At 35.0% G+C, this 21,907-nt stretch overlaps 2 protein-coding genes across 3 annotated transcripts; one reads left to right on the top strand and one right to left on the bottom strand.

The window, feature by feature from the left end:
• Positions 1–5,841: 5,841 nt before the first annotated feature.
• On the top strand, positions 5,842–12,512 carry LOC110775100 (probable protein phosphatase 2C 55). Of its 2 annotated transcripts, none has more exons than XM_021979705.2 (5): positions 5,842–6,119; positions 6,728–7,461; positions 8,137–8,461; positions 9,268–9,420; positions 12,106–12,512. In XM_021979705.2, exons 2-5 carry the CDS (start codon positions 6,866–6,868, stop codon positions 12,400–12,402), a joined length of 1,371 nt encoding a protein of 456 aa, XP_021835397.1. In that variant the 5' UTR covers positions 5,842–6,119; positions 6,728–6,865; the 3' UTR covers positions 12,403–12,512. The 2 variants fall into 2 exon arrangements, with proteins under 2 accessions (XP_021835397.1, XP_021835398.1); XM_021979706.2 differs by having other exon boundaries at positions 5,905–6,119; positions 7,096–7,461.
• Positions 12,513–13,778: 1,266 nt separating this feature from the next.
• On the bottom strand, positions 13,779–21,642 carry LOC110775106 (vicilin-like seed storage protein At2g18540). Its single transcript, XM_021979714.2, has 5 exons — positions 21,009–21,642; positions 18,269–18,447; positions 18,081–18,161; positions 17,057–17,362; positions 13,779–15,602 (listed from the first exon to the last, which is right to left on the bottom strand). The coding sequence occupies exons 1-5, from the start codon at positions 21,451–21,453 to the stop codon at positions 13,983–13,985; spliced, it is 2,631 nt and encodes an 876-aa protein (XP_021835406.2). The 5' UTR covers positions 21,454–21,642; the 3' UTR covers positions 13,779–13,982.
• Positions 21,643–21,907: the final 265 nt, after the last annotated feature.

Raw genomic sequence — 21,907 nt, 5'->3', positions numbered from 1 at the left:
GTTTAAATCTTTATGTAGATGTCGTATGACTTTTATCAATGAATTAATTTGTTAAAAAAAATAAATTGTTTCACTACAACAAACCAGGGATGTAGCGGCATTTAATTTGTTCTTAGGCGGCATATAAAATTGCCGCTAAAACCTGTAGCGGCATTTACCTATAAGCCGCTAGATCCAATGTCGGGAGAACATCTAGTGGGATTTAATTGATTTGCCGGTAAAGAGTGAAATAAATGCCGCTAGAATCCTATTCCTAAACGCGTATTATTGTCCTGCATTCCTACTTATGCTTTCACTTCTATTTCATCTCACTTACATTGAAATCTTCATATTTCACTTCCCATAACAATACACAAATGGATAATAGTTGCAAAATAATTAATGTATATATATGCATAGTTGTAGTTACATTATCCAAAGTATACAAAATTCTCATTACATTTTGCATGTTGTCGAACTTCTAATACACACTTCGTACTACTTATAAAGTACACAAAAAAACTCATTTCAAAGGCTATGTTGTACACTTCACAAGCTTCCGAAATCAGCAAAAACCAGCATCAAACCTTCACGAATAATATAGACGAATTCGCCCTACTCGATTAAAATAATCTGAAAACAAAGATCATGTTAAGAAATAATGTAATGGAAAAAGAAAAATAAGGATTAAAGTATAAATTATAAAGTATACTTGGTCAGTACAACACCTTTCATCACATATCATTTTGCTCAAACTCATCCCTAAATGAAAAGTGTTAACCATGCAAGATGTACTAAGTACCTTCTCATTAACATAACAAGCAAAGCTTTTTGATCCACCAGTATGCGCCATAACTTGTAGCTCACGACTCATTCGAATTTTCTATGTATACATAAAATCAAAGTATCACACAGAGGGGAGACAAGATAAATAAATTATCAATAAAACCTTTTCTTTAGGGGAATTCCAATATGTTACCAACCAAAGCCACTGGCCCTCCGACACACAATCAGGCCTAGGTTTAAGAATATTTGTTATTTCATTTGAAAACAAGTTTGAGTCTCCCATATAATTTTTCCACTTCTTTCCCATTGATTGTTTTACATACTTTGATGCTAACAGGTGATGAATGATGCTTTGAATTTAAAAACAACCAAAACAAGTTAATCAAAATGTTACTCATAAAAAATCATCATACAATAAGGGTCATATTTGCAAAACAACCAAAGCATTAAAATTATTCATAAATTACCTTGATATTTATCAAGTGCTCTGTCTTTTTTTTTCGGGAAATAATCTACAATCATCTGCATTATTACAGATCAATAAATCAGGTTATTTCTCACGAAAAAAATTACATATTGGTCTCAGCACTATTTAAAAACATTAGCAAACACAAATGAGGAAAGTTCCATTACCTCCTTCCCAAATCCTCAAAGATCAATAAATGGGGTTATTTATCTTTTAGTGGTCTGCACGGCTTTCACCTGGTCAAGAGTACAAAATTAAATGAAGTTGTTTAAGACTACAAATTTATTTGTGTTCAAGGCTCAATTTCAAACACAAATGAGGAAAATTCTATTACTTTCGCCAATAAGCTTGGCTCTAAGAAACAAGAACATTTACAAGCGTATAAGACCAAACAGAAATGGCAGCAAAGTCAAAAACTTTAGTAATGCAACTTTAATGAAATCAATTTTGAAACTTAATTCATCCATTAGACACGAATTACCATCTCAAATTAAAAGCTTACAGATTATAAAAGTAAAATAAAATAAAATAAACCTTAATTATGAACTTTAACTCTTAACAAATAAAAAGAAAAGAAAAGGAACTTTGAGTATACCATCAAGATCAAAGAAGATCTACTAACAGCCGACCAATTAAACCCTTGCTGCCGCCATCACCATTGCAGCAACCGCCTCAAAGCTGCGCCTCAATTGTTCAATTGTGAGAGATAATCCAAAAATTTGTAACGACAATAAGAATTTCAACACTATTATGCCAATGATTGAATCTTTAATTTTGAGCAGATAGAATTGTAGATAAGAGAGAAAATGTTCAAAGGAGATGAGGGTTTGAGACCTAAGTTTTGAGTTAGGTGAGAGTATGAAGATGAGGGTTTTTGGGGGTTGGAAAAACCTGAAGTGCGATTCAGTTTCATTTTGCCCAAATAAGCGCGCCCAATGGGCTATTGCACCGCATAAAAAAATTTGGGCTTTTAGTGGCATATAAAAAAAATGCCACTAGATATGCCGCCTAAAAGTGTAATGTAGTGGCATTTACTATATATGCCGCTAGACAAATGCCGCTAAACCCATAAATTGTTGTAGTGTTTTTTACATTTCCTTTTTATATTATCACAAAAATGCTTTAATATATATTCTATTAAAATTTGTGTCCGATAATTATTTTAACCAATTAAATTCATCGGGTCATTTAATCTCTCACACTTTTCCATCGGGGCATTAAAATTTTCTTATTTTTCTAATATCAGAATTCTGATAAAAGTGAAAACATTATAAATAAACGTAATCTACCTTGTTTAAATTAAAAAAAATAGAGAAATCTCAATGCACATTAATTAAACGTTAAAACGCATACATGCAAAATACCAAACGTAAAGATAAAAAAGAGACGGAGAAAGTAAATGATACGAGTAGCTACTAGCTAGTACTTCGTGTGTGATTATTATTATTTTATTATTGTTCGGTTCATGAACACATATATTCACGTCATAAAAAAATTAATAAATTTAATAAAAACAGTAAATATCAAAAAGAGACGGAGAAAGTAAATGATACGAGTAGCTACTAGCTAGTACTTCGTGTGTGATTATTATTATTTTATTATTGTAAGGTTCATGAACACATACATTCACGTCATAAATAAAATTAAATTAAATTAAAATAATTAAATAAATATATACAACTACGTATTTCGTACTCCGTACTTTGTATATAATAATCATGGACTTAAATTGTTATTTTATGTCGACGTTAGTACGTGATGGAGATGTACTTATTATATGATTTGTTTATGCAAACTTAAAGATTAAGAATTTGTGTCATGTAGTGATTTTGACCCACCTAGAGGATTGAAAGTAATTAAGAATACGTAGACCCGTTTTTGTTCACTTGTTTTTAATGATTTTTTACTAATAAAAAATGATTTTTACTTAATTGTTAAACCACATGTAAGTATGAGACTGTTTCAACAGCAGAACCATTACTAAATTGTTAAACCACATGTAAGTAAGAGACGTCTCTCATCTCCTACCCCACTAGTATAATATTATAATGAGCATGATTTAATAGTTAGATAAGTATCAGACGATCTGATAGCAAACGAGCTGCATAAAAAACATCACATAAGCATGCTATGCCGCAAAATATTGTTTAAAAATAAATAGTAACTAAAAATAAAATAAATTTTGATTTTGAAAAATCACTAAAATGAATTATTTGAGTTTGATATTTTCAAAGTTCTTACATGCTTCGCGTATATAATAAATTTATTGTAAATCAATCTAATTTTTAAATAGAAGTCAAATAATTCTGTGCAAAACGATTAAAAGAAAATAATTCAAAGATAATATTGACCATTTCCTATTGCAAGAGAGGGAAATACAAGAAGCATAAAGATCTACGCACAATGGGAAACAAGATATAGAGAAAGGGAGAGCGATGTTGTGACATATAGAACGTGATGACATAAAATGATTTAAATTTTAAAACAACGAACGCTATCGATTCTCCGTTTTATTTGACTTATTTTGACTGAATTAATGTTATTTGAATTTATCTGAACTTAATTGAACTTATTTGAGCTTAAATTAACTTATCTTAACTTATTTTATCTGGAAAAAATACTTATTTTTTCTGAAATAAACTTATTTGTGTGTGAAAATGTATGAAAAAAACTTATTTTTGCTGAACTTATATTATTTGAATTTGTCTGGACTTATTATGTATGAAATAAATCAAAATAAGTCGAACAGAACAGAGTACGTAGTATTAAAGAACCATCGTAGACTTCCCCTTTTTACAGTTACTTACATTTCATCTCCGGTTCTACTAATTTTGTTTTATCAGTATCATACTTTCTCCGTTTCTCATTAGATGTTACAATTAGGTTTCGAACGTTATTCAAACAGACTCATTAGACTTCATTTTCTGATTTATACTGAAGAAAAAAACATAGTCACGTGGGGTGTTATTAGATTTGTCTCAATATATATTTTTTAAATATCAATTTTTATAAATTTTTATTATCCATAATTAAAAATATTAACTTTTAAAATCGTACATTGACCAACGTGTTTAAATTTTTCTATTTTTATCAATTCGTGTAATTTTGAATGGATAAACTTTCAAACATGTCTACTACATTTGTTATTTTGTACTTCCTCCGTCTTTTAATACTCGCAACGTTTGGACTTTTGCCACTATTCATATAATCTACTTTGACTATTCGTAGCGTTTTTTATATAAGATAAAACATAGTCATGTGGGATCTTGTTAGATTCGTTCAATGTGTATTTTCAAAATATCAACCTTTTATAATTTTAGCATAAAGAGAATTTAAGATATAAATGATCAAAGTTGTGCATCGGCATGCGTGAAACTAACGAATGTTGCGAGTATTAAAAGACGGAGGAAGTATAAGCCTAGCTCCCATGGGCCCATGGACCACGGCCTTACAAGAGTGCTTCAAACTCCCTTTGCATGCGGGCTTGATGGGCTTAATTTAGTTGGCTGGTCCATTTCAAATGCATATTTTACTGATAATAAAATAAAAATGTACCTTACGCAAATATCTAAAACTAACATCATTTACTCCAACGGAATAAATTACGGTCAAAGTTTATAAAATTTGATCGTTAAATTGAATGGTCAATAGAGAATGATTATCTTTCCTGAACATAGAGAGTTAATAACATAAGTATGTTTGGCGGCAACGTTTAAAGTAGCGGTACTGTTTTAACCAATTTCAATTACTACTTGTGAAATTGGTAAGTGTTTAGTATATGTCGTTGTTAACGGTATAGGTAGCAATTGGATAATCTCAACCGCTACCTTTGCTGAACACCCATTCTAGTTACGGAGTACTTGATATTTTAATAGCTAACTGTGTTATTCACTACTACATAGTACTCGCTAATACTGTATAACAATTACTCACTATTTAAACGCTAATATCTACGCTCAATAGAGAAAGATTATCTTTTTTCCGAATGGAGAAAATTAATACTATGAGCATGTTCGGCGGTAGCATTTACCGTGACGGGTAGTGTTTTAACCAATTATGATTGCTACTCGTGAAATTGGTAAGTGTTTAGTATAAGTAGCTGTTAACGGTAGAGGTAGCTGTTGAGTAACTTTTCAAACGTTAAAAACAATAGCGTTCAAGGCAGCGTTGGCTAATCTCAACCGCTACTTTTGCCAAACACCCATACTAATTACTAGATACTTTGACAGTTAACTGTTACTCCTTGCTATTCACTACTACTCGTTAACACTATATAACAATTACTCACTATTTAACCGCTAAGGGTGCGTTCTATTTACCTGATTTTCACTTATTTTTCTGAACTTATCTAAATTTATCTGAATTTATCAAAACTTATTTTAGTTATAAATTATACTTGGCCAACCCTTATTTTTCCAAAACTTATCTTATCTGAAATTATCTGAACTTTTCTTTCTTGAATTAAGCAGAAATATGGTGAATAGAACAAAACCTAAATCTCTACCGACTACCGTTAGTTTTGCTGGACAGAGCCAATATAGAACAATACAACTATATATACAAGTATAAAAAGTATAAAATATGATTGAACATTGTTTTCAAATGAATGTAGTCCGTGTACTTTGGTTAGGCCCATTAATCCAATTAGACCATTTCAAGCTTGAAAACATGTGATTTGCATTTCTTGTTTTGTTTAAATTTAAAAAAAAAACAAAAAAAAATATCCCCTGCCTCTTCTTCCTCTCCTTCCCATACCCAAGGAGAGAGAAAAATCCAGCTGTTTATCCACCGGCGGGCAGTTTTCCGACTCCAATTCACCGGATTTTATTAGGGTTTTTGTCGAACCCTACTCCACAATCTTCTTTCTCTGTTAATAATTTCAATTTCGGTAAGCTTTGAATTTGAATTAAAATCTACATATATTTGCTTTTCCACTGATAATTTCTAGTTTAGTTGTCAATTTGAAGCTTATTTGATATTCATCCAATTTTCGTAGCTGCAATTTAACTTTTCTCCAATTAATTTCATGAACATCTCTATTTTGTGTAATCCCCCCTTCTTTTTGGAATTAGTGTAATAATTTCAATTTGAAGCTTATTTGATATTCATCCCATTTTTGTAGCTGAAATCTAATTTTTCTCCAGTTAATTTCATGAACATCTCTATTTTGTGTAATCTCTCCCCCCCCCCCCCCCCCCCCCCTATTTTTTTTGGAATTAGTGTAATAATTTCAATTCCGGTAAGTTCATCAAATTAGAATTAAAATCGGCATATTTCTACTGAGAATTTATGGTGTTTATCTTTGATAAGTTATCAATTTGATATTCATCCCATTTTGTAGCTGCAAGTTATTTTTTTTGTTTTCTAATCAAAATCACAAATATTTATGTTTTGTGTAATTTCCCCCCTTTTTGGAACTAGTGTAATTTTTTTTTGCTGTTGAATAAATATTGTGCAATATTGTTAGCTCATTCCTGTCCTATAATTATTTTCCAGGTAATTATCAAAGGGGAAATTAATTACTAATAGTCACTTGTTATTGAAAACTTATTGTAGAGATTTGGTAAAAGGGTTAGGTTTTGCTATTGGGACTTCCTCTTGGCAAGGGAATGTTTTTCCTTTAAAGGGTTTAAAATGCAATTGGTATCTTTGTCAAAGCTCAATACTGCTTGTAGTTCGTCTCTACGTAGAGTTTTGAGTGGACGGGTTAAGTCGAGGGAGCAGGGGAATTTGGTTGCACATTTGTCTTTTGAGGGTCAAAATCTGAACCAGAATTGTAATTCCGTAAGGTATTATAGTAGTTATCAAATAAATAAGTATTTGGTAAACTCAACTGCCGCTTCTTTGTGTTGCCGTGTTATAAGGAAACCGATGGCTACTTCAGGGTCCTCCCATGTTGTTTCTGGAGATGTATTTGTTGATAACTTGTTCATGGGGTGTGGTAATAATGTTATAGACTTTGCGAAGCCAGCTGGTGTTTTCTTTGGTTGTAGAAGTGTTAGTAGTTGTGGAAAAGCTACTATTGGTTTGAGAAACAAAGATGTTCGTTTTACTAGTCTAGCTATCCCTGGTATAGCTTACAAGAGTTGGGAATCTAAGAAGTTTCTTGGGCAATCCTTGAGGCTTTACCGTGCATCACCTTCTGCGAGTTATTCTGATGGAGCTGCTGCTGCTGATATCCCATTTGACATTTCTGCTACAGTTGAAAATCCTGCTGATACTCCTGCCTGGTATGCCGCCCTTCTCCCTCAAATAGCGAACCTCATGTTTGATATGGTGCATGTATAGTTGCATTGGTTTGGTGAATTATGCTGTTTCGGTGTTTCCATTTCTATGAACGAGGGACTATTACACGGTAGCTTAGTTGGGATGATAGTGACCAGTGAAGTGTAGGCCGTGTATATGATTAATGATTCTTTTCTGGTATAGCTGATTAACGAAACTATTGTAGGGGTTTTAGTTATTTAGTTAGGTGAAATAACCAAATAGTTTTGAATCTTTGTGTAATGATATCTTCATTTTGTTTGGAATTCGGTCATATACTAATCATGTAGTAATATAAGACTATTGTGGAATGCCCATTTTTACAATGGTGCTGTATCTACTGGTCACCCATATTCTTGTAAGGGTAACAAATATGTAAACTAAATTTTTTTAATCTTAATAGCTAATGAGTACATTAGGAGAGAGATTAGGAGATGTCTGACACCTTTCCTCTTATTTTAATAGGAAACTTTCCTGGAGTAGTCGAATTATAATAACAGTTAAGGGAGTTAACTCAACCTTGAAAAACAGAAGCTGAATGGTTGCTTAGTAGGAAGCTGAATGAGTACTTTTTTTATGAAAAAGAAGACAAGACGTGAATTAAAAATAGTGATCAACCTTGTTGTTGTTGTTGGCTGTAGTAAAAACGTAGGTCAGAAAACCTTGAAGCTTCATTCAGGATCATGTTACCTGCCACACCCTGACAAGGTAGCAACTGGAGGCGAAGATGCTCACTTCATTTGTGAAGAAAAGCGAGTGATTGGAGTTGCAGATGGCGTCGGTGGATGGGCAGATGTTGGCGTTGATGCTGGAATTTATGCTAGACTACTCATGTCTAACTCTATGATAGCTATACAGGAAAATTCCAAGGATGGAGTAAACCCAGCTATAATATTGGAGAAAGCTCATGCTGACACTGATGTTATGGGTTCCTCAACAGCTTGTATTATTGCTCTCACTGATCAGGTTGGTATTTTTGCTGCTCTTGCCTTATGACAGTGGAGACAATACTGTTAATGATCATTGGAAATTGTGCTTCTCTCAAAACTGAAAAATCTTGCTGTGCTTTGGGGCTGGGTCTGTGTCTTTTCACCTTATCTGGAGCAGTTTTCTGACTGAATACCTCAGTTTTATTGCTTATGTTTAAATAGTCATATTTTGTCGCTCAACTTTATCCCCTGACTTATTGAAATAGTTCTCTGCTATTGTTGTGGTGGTCTTTTCTCATACTTTACTGGGGAAAATCATGGATTGTCCTTGTCATCTCATGATTCATCTGAAACATAGAACCATTTATGCTTTATGTGTAGATGATACTCTGCAGTACCAAGAGGACGTTAGGAACTACATGTGATTCCTTATTTATGCTTCTTTATGTGCCTATTTGGTTACAATAACTCGTTTAGAACTTTTAGTTTGATCTCATGCCTTAAGCTTTGTATGACTGTTGTATTTCTTGAGATCGCGTCTTCTATTGTCGTGAAAAGTCTACTAAGAATCCATTCTATTCGACTTATTTTGTATGAACTTATATTATTTGAAATCATCCAAACTTATTTTATATGAGCTTATTTTATCTGAAAGAAACTTATTTTGTCTTAAATAAACTTATTTGTGTGTGCAAATGTCTAAAAAACTTATTTTTTATGAACTCATCTTATCTGAACTTATCTTAAGTTATTTTGTCTGAAACAAGTCAAAATATATCTTGAGTTATTTTGTCTGAAATAAGTCGAAAACAACATGAGTGACTTTTTTTTCTTTTTTTGCAGGGGATCCATGCCATAAATCTTGGGGATAGTGGATTCATAGTAATCAGGGATGGAACTACAGTTTTTCGGTCCCCTGTGCAGCAGTATGGTTTCAATTTTCCATATCAGTTGGCAAGTACATCAGCTGGGGGCGATTTACCCAGCTCTGGTCAGGTACATTTTCTGCTGTTTACTTTCATGGTTTCTCCATAATTTGCATCATATGTTGATTTCTTTAGCCATGGACTCATGGTTGGATATACAATTTAAATCCCTTTGATATTGTGCATTTGACAAATACATGGGCGGTTGTAGAGAGGGGGCAATAGATTAATAGTAAAATGATGTCTATTTTTCGGCAGTATGTTGTAAAGAATAATTTTGCAACTCTTTATTTTGTGTCGACCTACTGATAGCGATTTTAGACATGCGTTAAAACCCTATTCATGCATGTATACAAGATCTAGTAGCTAGTGACAGGGTATCATATCCACGGGGAACAATAGATAATAGTAAAATAATGTCTACTAAAGTAATCCTAAAGAAACTAGATTTCAGCTTATTTTGACTAATTGAACAAATAACAGGAGCAAAACTAAAGTAAATAAATTGACAAAGTGATTGCAATTTGGAAACACAATCAATATGAGGGAACTACAGGACAGTCGAATCCACCGCTATTAATACGACTAACAAATTAATTAGAACCAGAATTATACGGTTCTAATGAGCACCCTACACTACAAGCCTGCGATTCTCATATAGAAAGATGATTGCGATAAAGTAAGTGAGATAAACCATCTAAACTTGAGCATGGAATATTCAATTGCTCAATCACAAATCTAAACACCATTGCATAACGTCACCCCTTCAACTTCAAGAACAAAGTATGTAAATCGAATACCCAAATAAGTGAATGAATAATTCTGCAAGAAGTATTATCAACCCCAATTAGAAATAATAATCATCTGAATAATCTTATAGTTATGCAGTCATAAAACCAATAATAATCTCAAACAATTATTTTATAAGACCATACTAATAGAATTTCATCTAAACCCTAGAATTAAAGAATAACTATTCATAATTCCGCTGTTCCGTTCATCTCTTGTGGCTACTCTGTTCTTGCTTCTCCTCTTCTGCGTCCAAGTCTGCGTGCCCTTATGGTGCTGCTGCCGCCTCCCTTTTGCTTGTTGTTGGGTTTCTTCTTCCCAGGAAGTTAACCCAATTCTTGTGCGAGAAACCAGGGATATGAGTTTATCTTTTGAACTTTAATCATCTGACTCTTATCTTTCTCTTTTCATCTTTTTCTGCGTGGCTTATTCTCCAAGATGATGCATAGGGGCTTTTTATGATTAAAGGACTTCACTCATGCGTTTAATGTAGGTGTCAATGCGCTTTGTTCACTTTATTACATCCTGCCAAATAATATATTTAGCTTCTGTAAAATGTTATAACTCAAAAAGTCTTCACAAATATAGAAAAGGCCCATAATACAAATTATTCAATTTCCGGTAAAACAACAAAAATGCAAGAAACACTACCTAATAATACTATTTTGGGACTTAACAAATAAATGTGAAGGGGTACATATAATATTTGATACTTATCACCTCCCAGCATCCTTTTACCCTTCTGCCTCTTTTGTTTTCCTCCGGTCTCAATTATTGCCTCATTTGGAACGACGTGGTTTCTCAAAGTAAAATGTTACATGGCAGCAATGTGAATATATAGAGCTTATTGCTAGTGAACTATTTACCTCTCCAGATGAAACTCAAGGCCGGGATTATACTGGGTGTGGACTGTGGAGGATGCTTGCACATCCTATAGGATGTTTAGTCCGAAACCAACCCTGATTGAACCATATGTTTTTTGGTTAAATGGCCATAATTCTGTAGTAAATACCTTTGATTACCCTTTTTTTATATTAATTGAATCTCCTAATTACCTCTTACTTAATAAAATAAGTTCTTCCTTTCCCCTGTTTGTTTCTCCTCATGTTCACTATCATAGTCTTCACTCTTAACCACGTCCACCACCAAAATCCTCCTCCATTTCTCTTCCTCTTCACTACTATAAGTTCATTCTCCATCAAAGCCCTTTCTCTCCCCTTGGTCAACACCTCCGCTCCCCCTCCTGAGAACCACCACCCCCATTGCAGGCAGAGGCATAAAGGATAGAAGGAAAAGTGGCGAAGGTGTTGTGGCGGTTGGCATGTAGAGAAAGTGGTTGTTTCTGTTTTTTATTTTTTTTTATTTTTTTATTAAATCTAAAAGATTTCCCTGTTTTCGAAGGGATGGTTTCAGTGGCTTTCTTTGGCTACAGTGTAGCAGTGATGATAGACGGCGGAGAGGGGAGACAAGAGGGCTGTGCTCAGGAAGTTGTGGTGGGGTTTGTTCGGTGTGAGGGGTTTGGGATGATTGTTGACATATGGTGGACTGGGTGGCTGAAAGAATGGAAGGGTTGGGTCTGGTGAAGAGAAAGAATGAAGGGGATTTGCAAAGCTTGATTTATTGAATCACATTGTTGAATTTTGGGGCACGGACTTCTCATTTCACATTAGGTACCCGTGTCGGATCCTCGACACTCGTACATGGGTAGGGATACTGTACACTTCATTTTGGACCAAAATCATGAAATATTTTCAAAAAATAGCAGAGTCGAACACTTGGATACGTACCCGTGTTACCGTGTAACATGGATGATCTAGTGCAGGCCTGCAGCTGTGGTATTTATGGTTTTCTAATTTTTATTCTAAAATTAGTCTTGAAATTTCAAACACGTGCTAACTATTAGACCGTGAACTCCTGATTCCTGAATTAATGACCATGAAATGATGTAATTTTCTGTATTTGTCAGGTCTTCACATTTCCTGTTGCTTCTGGAGATGTTATAGTTGCTGGTACAGATGGATTATTTGACAACTTATATGACAACGAGATTACTACTTTGGTAGTCCAAGCTAAAAGGTCAGGTCTGGAGTCCCAGGCAACGGCAGAAAACATAGCCTCTCTAGCGCAACAAAGAGCTCTGGACAAACATCGACAGACCCCATTTGCTGCAGCTGCACACGATGCCGGGTTTCGTTATGTTGGAGGAAAGCTGGATGATATCACTGTTGTGGTCTCTTATATCACTGGTGAGAATAATCAGTGAGTTGTACCCTTTGATAGTTTCTTTTTGTTTATTTTCCTGCTGATTAGAGTAACTCTGAATAGTATGATGAAAATAACATTTTGCAGTAAAAACTCGATTTTGCTTCTAAATTGTTTGTGGTTTCTTTCGTTGTTTAATTTCATTCCCTCTTTTTGTCCCTCAAAGTAGACATTATGCTTAGATGATAATTTAGGAGGGGATGTAAACGTAGGATTTTTTCTACCTATGTTTTAGTGTGAAATGTTTGAAGTAAAGGAAAATTGTAATAACAAAGTGAATAACAATAAGAAGGAGAATAATATTTGGTTACAAGGGTGGTTTCTCATGGAGCCATTCTCCTCTCTTGGTTTTGCTAAACATCAAGAATGAAAAACAAACGTGATTATATTGTTCTCTTGATCATATTTGTTTTCAGATAATTATGTTTATGTAAAAAATCTTTTAAAAGTTCATTCAGATTTTATAAAAGTGAAGGTTAATTATTTTTATAAGACATGAATAAGGAACTTTTAAGCAAAAAACATACCCTAAATAACCACGTTACTTGGACTTGTGTATTAGAGCATCTCTAATGGTAAGCTAATTTGACAATTAGCTTGTTATGCCGCATAAGGTTTCAAGATATTTATGTTCTAGCTAATTTATGCTCCAATGGCTAGCAAATAGCTTGTTATTTAAATTGGTCCTACTTGTTCCACTTGTCAATTATTTATTTGGCAAATTTGGGAGCTAGTTGTCAAGCAAATTAGCTTGTTTAAACTAATTTGCTTGGCCAAGCTAATTTATTATCTTCACTTTAATGGTCTAGCTATTAACTTGAAACTTTTATAAATTTCAAGCTAGTCTCTAACTACAACCCTTGGAGATGCTCTTAGTGTCGGACATGATATGTGTTTAAGCGTCAGACTCGGGCAACTTGTGAAAATATACGTGACTTTTAACAGAAATATTTTGTAGAGTGTTACTAACTTAGACTGCGTTCTATTCACCTGATTTTCACTTATTTTTCCTGAACTTATCTTATCTGAACTTAACTTATCTGAACTTATTAGAATTTATCAAAAATTATTTTAGTTATAAATTGTACTTGGACTTGAACAACCCTTATTTTTCCTGAACTTATCTGAACTTAACCAGACTTATCTGAACTTATTTTTCCTGAAATAAGTGGAAATAAGGTGAACAGAACATGATTTTACTACGCATGTGCGGGTGTCGAGAAACTGACATGGGTTTTCATTGTTTTAACCCAAAATAAAGTGTTTGAGTATCCCTATCCATCTTCGAGTATCTAAATGTTGAAATTCGACACATATAGTTAAGGTAAAATAAAGAGTCCAAATAACATATCAAAATACTTTGTAGTACATAGACAATAACAAAAGCAGTTTGTAATTTATTTTTTTAACCAAATGTGGGATGCAAAAGGTTTAATTTTTCAAGCATACATACAATAAGATAAACTAAAAGATGCAACTGCTTACATAGTCAAAAACAAAAACAAAAAAGGGAATTGCAATTCACTGAACGATAATGCCAAAGCTTATTTAGGTACTGAAGCTACCAGCAACTTCTTACACTTATGTTGTAAGCCTGAGAAATCTCCTTCTTCCTTCTCCTCTGCTTCCACCACCACTTCCTTCTCCCTCTCTCCTCATCCTTGCTGCTTCTTCCGCTCGCCTTTCCCATCCCCTTCTTTCTTCTTCCTCTCTTCTCGCTATTTCTTGCTCCGTCTCTTCTTCTATTTCTGATTCCTCCCGTCTTCTCCGCTCTTCTTCTGGTCTGGCTGCCTCTTGCCTCCGCTGTTGTTCCTGTTCCTCTTCTTCCTCTTGCCTACTTTCTTCTCTCTCCCTCCGTTCCCTTGCTGCTTCTTCCGCTTGTCTTTCCTGTTCCCTTCTTTCTTCTTCCTCTCTTCTTGCTATTTCCTGCTCCGTCTCTTCCTCTGTTTCTGATTCCTCCCGTCTTCTCTTTTCTTCTTCTTCTTGTCTTCTCCGTTCTTCTTCTTGCCTTCGTTGTTGTTCCTCCTGCTCTATTTCCTCTTCTTCTTCTCTTTGCCTTTCTTCTTCCTCTTGCCTTCTCTGTCTTTCCTCTTCTCTTTGCCTCTCTTTTTCCTCTTGCCTTCTCTGTTCCTCCTCTTCTCTTTGCCTTCTTTTTTCTTCCTTTTCTCTCCTCCTCTGTTCTTCCTCTTCTCTTTGCCTCTCTTTTTCCTCTTCTCTTTGCCTTTCTTCTTCTTCTTGCCTTCTTTGTTCTTCCTCTTCTCTTTGCCTCTGTTCTTCCTCTTCTCTTTGCCTTTCTTCTTCTTCTTGCCTTCTCTGTTCTTCCTCTTCTCTTTGCCTCTCTTCTTCCTCTTCCCTTCGCTTCTCTTCTTCTTCACGCCTTTTCTGCTCTTTCTCTTGCGCTTCACGTTCTTTTTCTTCATCTTCTTCTCTCTTACGCTCTTCTTTTTCACGCTTTCGTTGTTCTTCCTCTTCTTCCCGTTGTCTCTTCTCTTCTTCTTCTTCCTGCCTCCTCTGTTCCGCTTCCTCTTCTTCCCGCCTTCTTTGCTCTTCCTCCTCATGCCTCCTCTGTTCCTCTTCCTCCCTCCTCCTTTCTTCCTCTTCTTCTTCTTTCCTTCTCCTTTCTTCCTCTTCCTCTTTCTTCCTTTTTTCTTCCTCTTCTTCTTGCCTTTTCTGCTCTTCCTCTTCTTCCCGCTTTTTTCGCTCTTCTTCTTCCTCTCTCTTCCTTTTTTCCTCTTCCTCTCTCCGCCTTTCTTCCTCTTCTTGCCTTTCCTTTTCGATCTCATCTTCCATCCGCACCTCTTGTTCTTCAGCACAAGAAGTACAGTCCAATATGATTGCTTCCTCTTGAGCAGCTAACAACTGGTCAATTGTTGTGTTTGACACATTAAAGGATACACCTAAAATGGGTTTGCTTAGTGTCTGTAAAACTGAAGCCTTTCCTGCTAGAAATTGAGGATGATTCTTTTTTGTTGTGGTACTGAACCCCATGAAAACAAGTGAGCCATTGTTGAAAGATGTTTGTGCCACTGGATGGAACCTTGGGACAGTGAACACATCACCTTCCTCGACTCTGAATCTCGAGTTTTTGCACTCTTTGTTTGTCAGTGCACTTGGACAAACCACTCGAACCATTCCTTCTCCTTCCAAGACTATTGACACCTCCGTGGCCGTGGGGTTCCAGTGTGGCCCCATCATCGAACCCTGGATTTTGAAACCAAAAATGTTGTCAAATACAGTAAGAACACCACATTCTTATCTAGCATAGATGATATCTGAGAATAGTTCAGGAATCAACTATACAAAGAAACCACCCTAATATCTAAATAAAACAACCCATTCTAACAAGTAACAACCGATATTAACATTTGTACCATCTTTCTAGGTGTATGATTTCGACTTTACTTAAGGTTTCCAGAAAAATTAATTCCGTAAAAAAACAAAACCGGTATGGTTGGCTGCTTAATTAACTTCTTTGGTTTTGTTTTTAGAATAACACCCTCACTAAGGGTGGTTTTTAGTTGATTTCCTCAAGTTTATTGGCTTACACACCAGTACACCACTAGTAGGAAACCTTCAAATCTGTGAGAATAGTTCAGGAATCAACTATACAAAAAACCACCCTAATGTCTAAATAAAACAATCCATCCTAACAACCAATAGTCACTGAAGGGTGATTTCGACTTCACTTAAGGTTTTCAGTAAAAAAGGTTCCGTAAAAAAACAAAATCGATATGGTTGGCTGCTTAATTAACTTCTTTGGTTTTGTTTATAGAATAACACCCTCACTTACGAAGTGGTTTTTAGTTGATTTCCCCAAGTTTATTGGCTTAAACAGTACCACTAGTAGGAAGCCCTAATAGATGTGGGCATTTGCATAATGTCAAAATGGCCCCAATTCTGCTGAGTTTGTTCTTCCTCACAGGTAAAATGTTCAGACTATGCTAGTGTAAGTGGGATGAGTATGGTTCAGCTACCTTGGTGTCACTTAAGGGTGGTTTCTGAATACAGATTCCACTTAAGGTTTTCAGTTAAAAAGTTCCGTAAAAAAAACTGATATGGTTGGCTGCTTAATTAACTATACAAAAAACCAACCCTAATCTCTAAATAAAACAACCCATTCTAACAAGTAACAACCAATATTAACATTTTACCATTTCTAGGTCTCACTTAAGTATGATTTCGACTTTACTTACGGTTTCCAGTCAAAATAATTCCGAAAAAAAGAAAACTGATATGTTTGGCTGCTTAATTAACTTCTTTGGTTTTGTTTTTAGAATAACACCCTCACTTAAAGGGTGGTTTTTAGTTGATTTCCCCAAGTTTATTGGCTTAAAACACCACTAGTAGGAAACCCTCAAATCTATGGGCATATGCATGATGTCAAATGTCCCCAATTCTGCTGAGTTTGTTCTTACTCACATGTAAATATGTTGAAACTATGCTAGTATAAGTGGGACAGTGGCGGATACAGGGGGGTTTAAGTGGGGTCACGGGATCCCACTTGACAAAAACATTTACCTAAATTTAGTTAATTTTTCATTTTCATTTTCATTTTTTAAAAATACTTAATTTCAGTTAATTTTTCATTAACTTTTAAGTAGTGACCCCGCTACCTACACTATCTGGGTCTGGATTGATGAGTGTGGTTGAGTTACCTTGGTAAGGTTCACCATGAAAACACCGATTTGGGAACCATGTAACGCGTGCAAATCATGCTTGGTAACCACCGTGCTCCACCCGTTGCAGTTCTTAAAATCCGGGTCTTCCTTGAAGAAATTGAACGTCTTAGTGTGTTTCTTTTTGTTCTCGTCAACACGATTTCCGTACCTCTGAATTCCCAAGTAAACATTGATTAGCAGTTTCTCCTGTTGCTGCCAGAAATTCTTTCTCTTGGTCTCTGCATGTACTATTGCTGGTGTATCTGTTGCACTTGTTAGTTCTTCTACCACTTCCTCAGGTACCTGCAGTAAAAAAAAAAAATTGTTAAGAGAGAGACATGGAAATTGTTAAAACTTGGGGAAACTGATTATCAATAACTGTGATTGTGAATAGTGTAAAACTGTAAACGATATGGCATTTTCGTAATTAATAGGTAAGAAAAACAAAAAAATGGCAGAAATAGAAGAAACGAAAAAAGTGAATTAAATGAATAAAACTTATTATTCTTGCGTGGACAATATTATTGTGGACCCAAAGCCAATTGTTTACTCAAACACCTCTTTTACATACAGAGTGACCTTTATTGTTCACACAGGGACTACGGAGTATAATAAATTAAACACCAATTTTCTTAGACATAGTAAACATTTTTTTTAATCAAAGTAAACATATGTTTTTAAAAGAGAATCGTTACTTAAAATCACATTATTCAAGCACAATGTTTACCAACGATACCAAGTTGATACATTTTCATAATAATTCTAATAAACACATCAAATAAATTAGAATCAAGTTTGTTAACTTTTTTTAAAGGCATGGTCTACAATAAATTTAGTGTGGAGCAGGTCCATTGAAGAATTAGTGATAAGGTCGAAATAAATGAAAATAGAATTTATATTATGAATACATTGAAAGTCTATTTATTTACGAACGATTATGCCATATGATTTGTACTATTCATCACCGTTATTGATTTGGAATCACCCTTGTTCTTATAAGATTAGAAAAATATATAGGAACCTGGAAAGCTGCTTGAAGGATGTCCTTATCAAACCCTCGAACGAGGTCATTGATGCTAGAATACGGCCCAATCAACGGCCCCTGAAAGAGTAGATTAGATTACAACTTTTATTTTCAATGGAAGAACTTAATATAATCTGTTGAATAAGCTTAAAAATTCTTCCTACCCTAACCTCGTGGTCACGTACCTGTAGTTGCTCTTCTTCTGGATTGGTAAAAATAGCAATGATTCTGAGTCTCGGCCTTTCAGGCTCTAAACTGCTATGAACGTAGAAAAGGGTGCCTGACTTGAGTCTGTAAACGTCCCCTCGTTGCAAGCTTACTTTGGTTAGTTCATCGCTATCTGTCCAGCTTAACTTCCCACTTCCTGTAACCTCACCAGAATTTTTTTAACCGACATTGCTCGTTAGTACTCGGGTTTTTTTTTTTGGCAAATGAAGTTACTATATTAACCAAAAAAAAGGAACAAAATTCATTACAATTACCACCTGAGCTATAGTAGACATGTTAGTAATCACAGCTTATATATTGTGCAAGTACGTGATTTTCTTATTGGGGTGCTTTCAAGGTAGTTCTAGGGTTTACAATTATAAGTTCATAACCAACAATTTATATGCTTAAATGAAAAGCTTTTGATTTACATAAAATGTCCATAGTTGAAATTGCTTTCGCCTTTACCGTGCTCAACTCTCCTTGTCTAATTACCTATCTAATGTATACTTAATTTTGTGATGAGTTTGACAATGCCGTTTTGATTGATCCAACTAATTACATACAGGTTCTGAAACATCAGGGGCGGAATTAAGGGGTGGCTGGCGGGGGCCGTGGCCTCCCTTATGATATGGTTAAAAATAAAATATGCATATAAATTCACATGTCTACTATAGCTCATGTGGTAATTTTGCCTTAAAAGTTAGATGTTGTTAGGAGATACAAAGTTCAAATCCTGTTAAACATGGTCTTTTATTATTATTTTTGTTTTACGTTGTTAAGTTTTGGTCCCCAATGTATAATTTCTGGTTCCGCCTTGTGAGACATAACCCCTACTCCCCGTCTTCCATATGAGTTTGACCATGCCTTTCTTACTGATTCAACAAATTACATACAGGCTCTGAAACATTACCCCTAGTCCCTCTATTTATTTCTTTTAGACAAGTATACATTAGATAGGTAATTACATACAGGCTCTGAAACATTACCCCTCGTCTGTAAATGTCCCCTCGTCGTATATTTCTTTTACTATAATAGAGTTTGCTACTAAAATTACGGATTCGCTATCACTTTGTGAGCTTATAATAACAATAATGCAATATTACTTGTCAATTTTAAAAAGGATTTTTTGGATAAAACCACCTTTTAAAGTTCAACTTTTTGAAATAACCACCTTATGTTTTTTATTTTATTTTTAAAAAACCACCTTAAATTTTCAAAGTTTAAGAGATCGCCACCTTCTGTTAACTTCCGTCAAATGTTCCGTTAACTTCACCTTAAATTTTCAAAGTTTAAGAGATCGCCACATTCTGTTAACTTCCGTCAAATGTTCCGTCAGTGGGGCCCACATCCAACGGCCAAACATTCGGAAGTTAACGGAACATTTGACGGAAGTTAACAGAAGGTGGTGATTTCTTAAACTTTGGAAGTTTAAGGTGGTTTTTTTTTAAAAAAAACATATAAGGTGGTTATTTCAAAAAGTTGAACTTTAAAAGGTGGTTTTATCCAAAAAATCCTTTTAAAAAACCAGTAATACTTACTCCATTCTTTTTTGGTCGCAAGAATTCCTATTTGTTTTTGTAATTAGACAAGGTTGTTGTGCTATGATTTTTATTTAGGAGTGAGGTCATGTGAAGTCTAGTTATAGTGTATATGAAGGCTAAGCCATATGAAGTGAAGTTAAAGAACACATTGAAATAACAATTTAGTACGAATCTAGTCTGCTTTCTGTCTAAAGAGAAAGAATAAGGCCTATAAGGGTAATACATATCCGAAACTGTGACAATTTTTTAAACCAACATCTATCTCATGTCAGTCAACCCACCTATGCAGGTCTATGTTGAGACCGGGGATGGTAAGCAATCCCCACTTTCAAGCATAACATAGTTAATAGGGTTTGAACTTGTGACCTTTAAGTGACCTTTAAGTCACAATGTGGCCCATCAACTCCAACAATAAGGTCGGTTAGTCCAGCTACGTAGGTCTAACGCTCTAACACCAAACAAGGGTGGTAAGGAAATTCTCACTCCCAAGCATAACTTGTAAATTCTCACTCCCAAGCATAACTTGTAACCCAGGGTAAGTTCTCATCAACTTAATCAATCAGATCAGTTAGTCTAGCTACGTAGGTCAAACACCAAATAGGGTGATGATAAGAGAACACCGACTCACGAGCATAACTAGTAACCTCCAAAGAAGGTGAGTTCTCCATCAACTTCACAACATAATTAAAAGGTGCTAAAAGCACTATTGCATTAGACACTAAGAGCTAGTAGTATATTAAGAATGATATTTTGTTCTCTACGTCCTCCGTCACGGAATACTCGCACCGTTTTGATTGGACACGTTTGCTAAAATACAAATTTGACTATCAAAATCTTTAATTATATATTATAAAAATTTGTAAAATATTAATATTTTGAAAATATAAATTAAGATAAAGCCAACCATATATTATATACTACACATTTGGTTTCCTATACTAAAAATAAAATAGTGTCCAGGTGAATTATGTGAATATTGCAAATAGTCAAAACGATGGGGATGGAGAAAGTATAAGCTAGTGGCCTAGTAGTATAGTAAGAATACTATTTTGTTCACTATAAGCTGCCCAGTAGTATAGTAAGTTTAAATAAATGAAAATCAGGTTAATAGAATACCATATCAGAATATAAAAATGAAAATCAGGTGAATAGAACACGGCGTATAAAAACAAACCTGTTTGAACATAGAACACCATATCAGCATGCAAAAGAACAGGAAGAAAAAGCGAATTAGGCTCCAATGTAATAAACTGAACATGGTAGTTATTATAATGCCTTCCCCTCCTCTTTCCCGTTTCCGACGAACCATCATCGACATCGACGGCGGAAATCTGGCCGAACTCGGTGGCGACAACCGGCAACCGGTCTTCTTTCTTAACAAGCCTCCCTACTGTGCCGGTGCTTCCACCACTAACACCACCATCTTCATGAAAACTCAACCCCACACAAACACACTTGTTATTATTATTCAGTAATAACAGAAAACTGCAGAGTAGAAAAACACTGTAAAGTGAAAATGACTTCATATCTTCTGGTAATTTCTCTGGTTTTGTCTGCAGATTTAAAGAAGTAGGAGGAGAGAGAAAGAGAGGGAGGAGAGAGAAAGAGTGGGGATGCATGCAGATGACACACGTAGGTGTTGATGGGGGCAAGTGGCAATTCAGGCAAACTCCAATTAGCTTACTCTGTTTTTTGGTTGTATACTAATGAAGTTTTTTTAGGATGAACTTTCTCAGAAATTACGTGCCAAATTGTTTGTGGTTTCTGAATTCGAATGTTTTTGTGAGTATATGTGATGGGGGTAATGCTACTATACTTTGTAGCTATCTTGATTTTTGGGTGTTAGATGAGTTATTAGAGTAATACAAATTACAATGAGTCTTTATAGGTTTATCGGACCCACCCGACCTACATAACCCACCTCGATTCACGATCCACGTAACCTACGATCTATCATGTACTGCGTCTATTTTTTTCGATACAATCTACGAGTCGGCCACCCTAGTTTAATTGAGGCGGGTTGTGTGTCAATTATCTCCAACCCATGACCCACTCACGACCCACTCAACCGGC

The sequence above is a fragment of the Spinacia oleracea genome, chromosome 3, assembly GCF_020520425.1.
Source record: "Spinacia oleracea cultivar Varoflay chromosome 3, BTI_SOV_V1, whole genome shotgun sequence".
Taxonomy (NCBI): Eukaryota; Viridiplantae; Streptophyta; class Magnoliopsida; order Caryophyllales; family Amaranthaceae; genus Spinacia; species Spinacia oleracea.
Note: the sequence above shows the minus strand (reverse complement) of the source record. Positions and strands in the feature narration are given on the sequence as shown.

Bases quoted from the DNA above. Each gene is read 5' to 3' on its own strand.
- LOC110775100 (XM_021979705.2), top strand. From the start codon at position 6,866: ATGCAATTGGTATCTTTGTCAAAGCTCAATACTGCTTGTAGTTCGTCT. The intron at 7,462-8,136 runs GTATGCCGCCCT...TGTTGGCTGTAG, and splicing joins CCTGCTGATACTCCTGCCTG to TAAAAACGTAGGTCAGAAAA. The intron at 8,462-9,267 runs GTTGGTATTTTT...CTTTTTTTGCAG, and splicing joins TTATTGCTCTCACTGATCAG to GGGATCCATGCCATAAATCT.
- LOC110775106 (XM_021979714.2), bottom strand. From the start codon at position 21,453: ATGCATCCCCACTCTTTCTCTCTCCTCCCTCTCTTTCTCTCTCCTCCT. The intron at 18,448-21,008 runs GTTTGTTTTTAT...GTGAGGTTACAG, and splicing joins GGTGTTCTATGTTCAAACAG to GAAGTGGGAAGTTAAGCTGG. The intron at 17,363-18,080 runs GTTCCTATATAT...TTTTTACTGCAG, and splicing joins TCCTTCAAGCAGCTTTCCAG to GTACCTGAGGAAGTGGTAGA.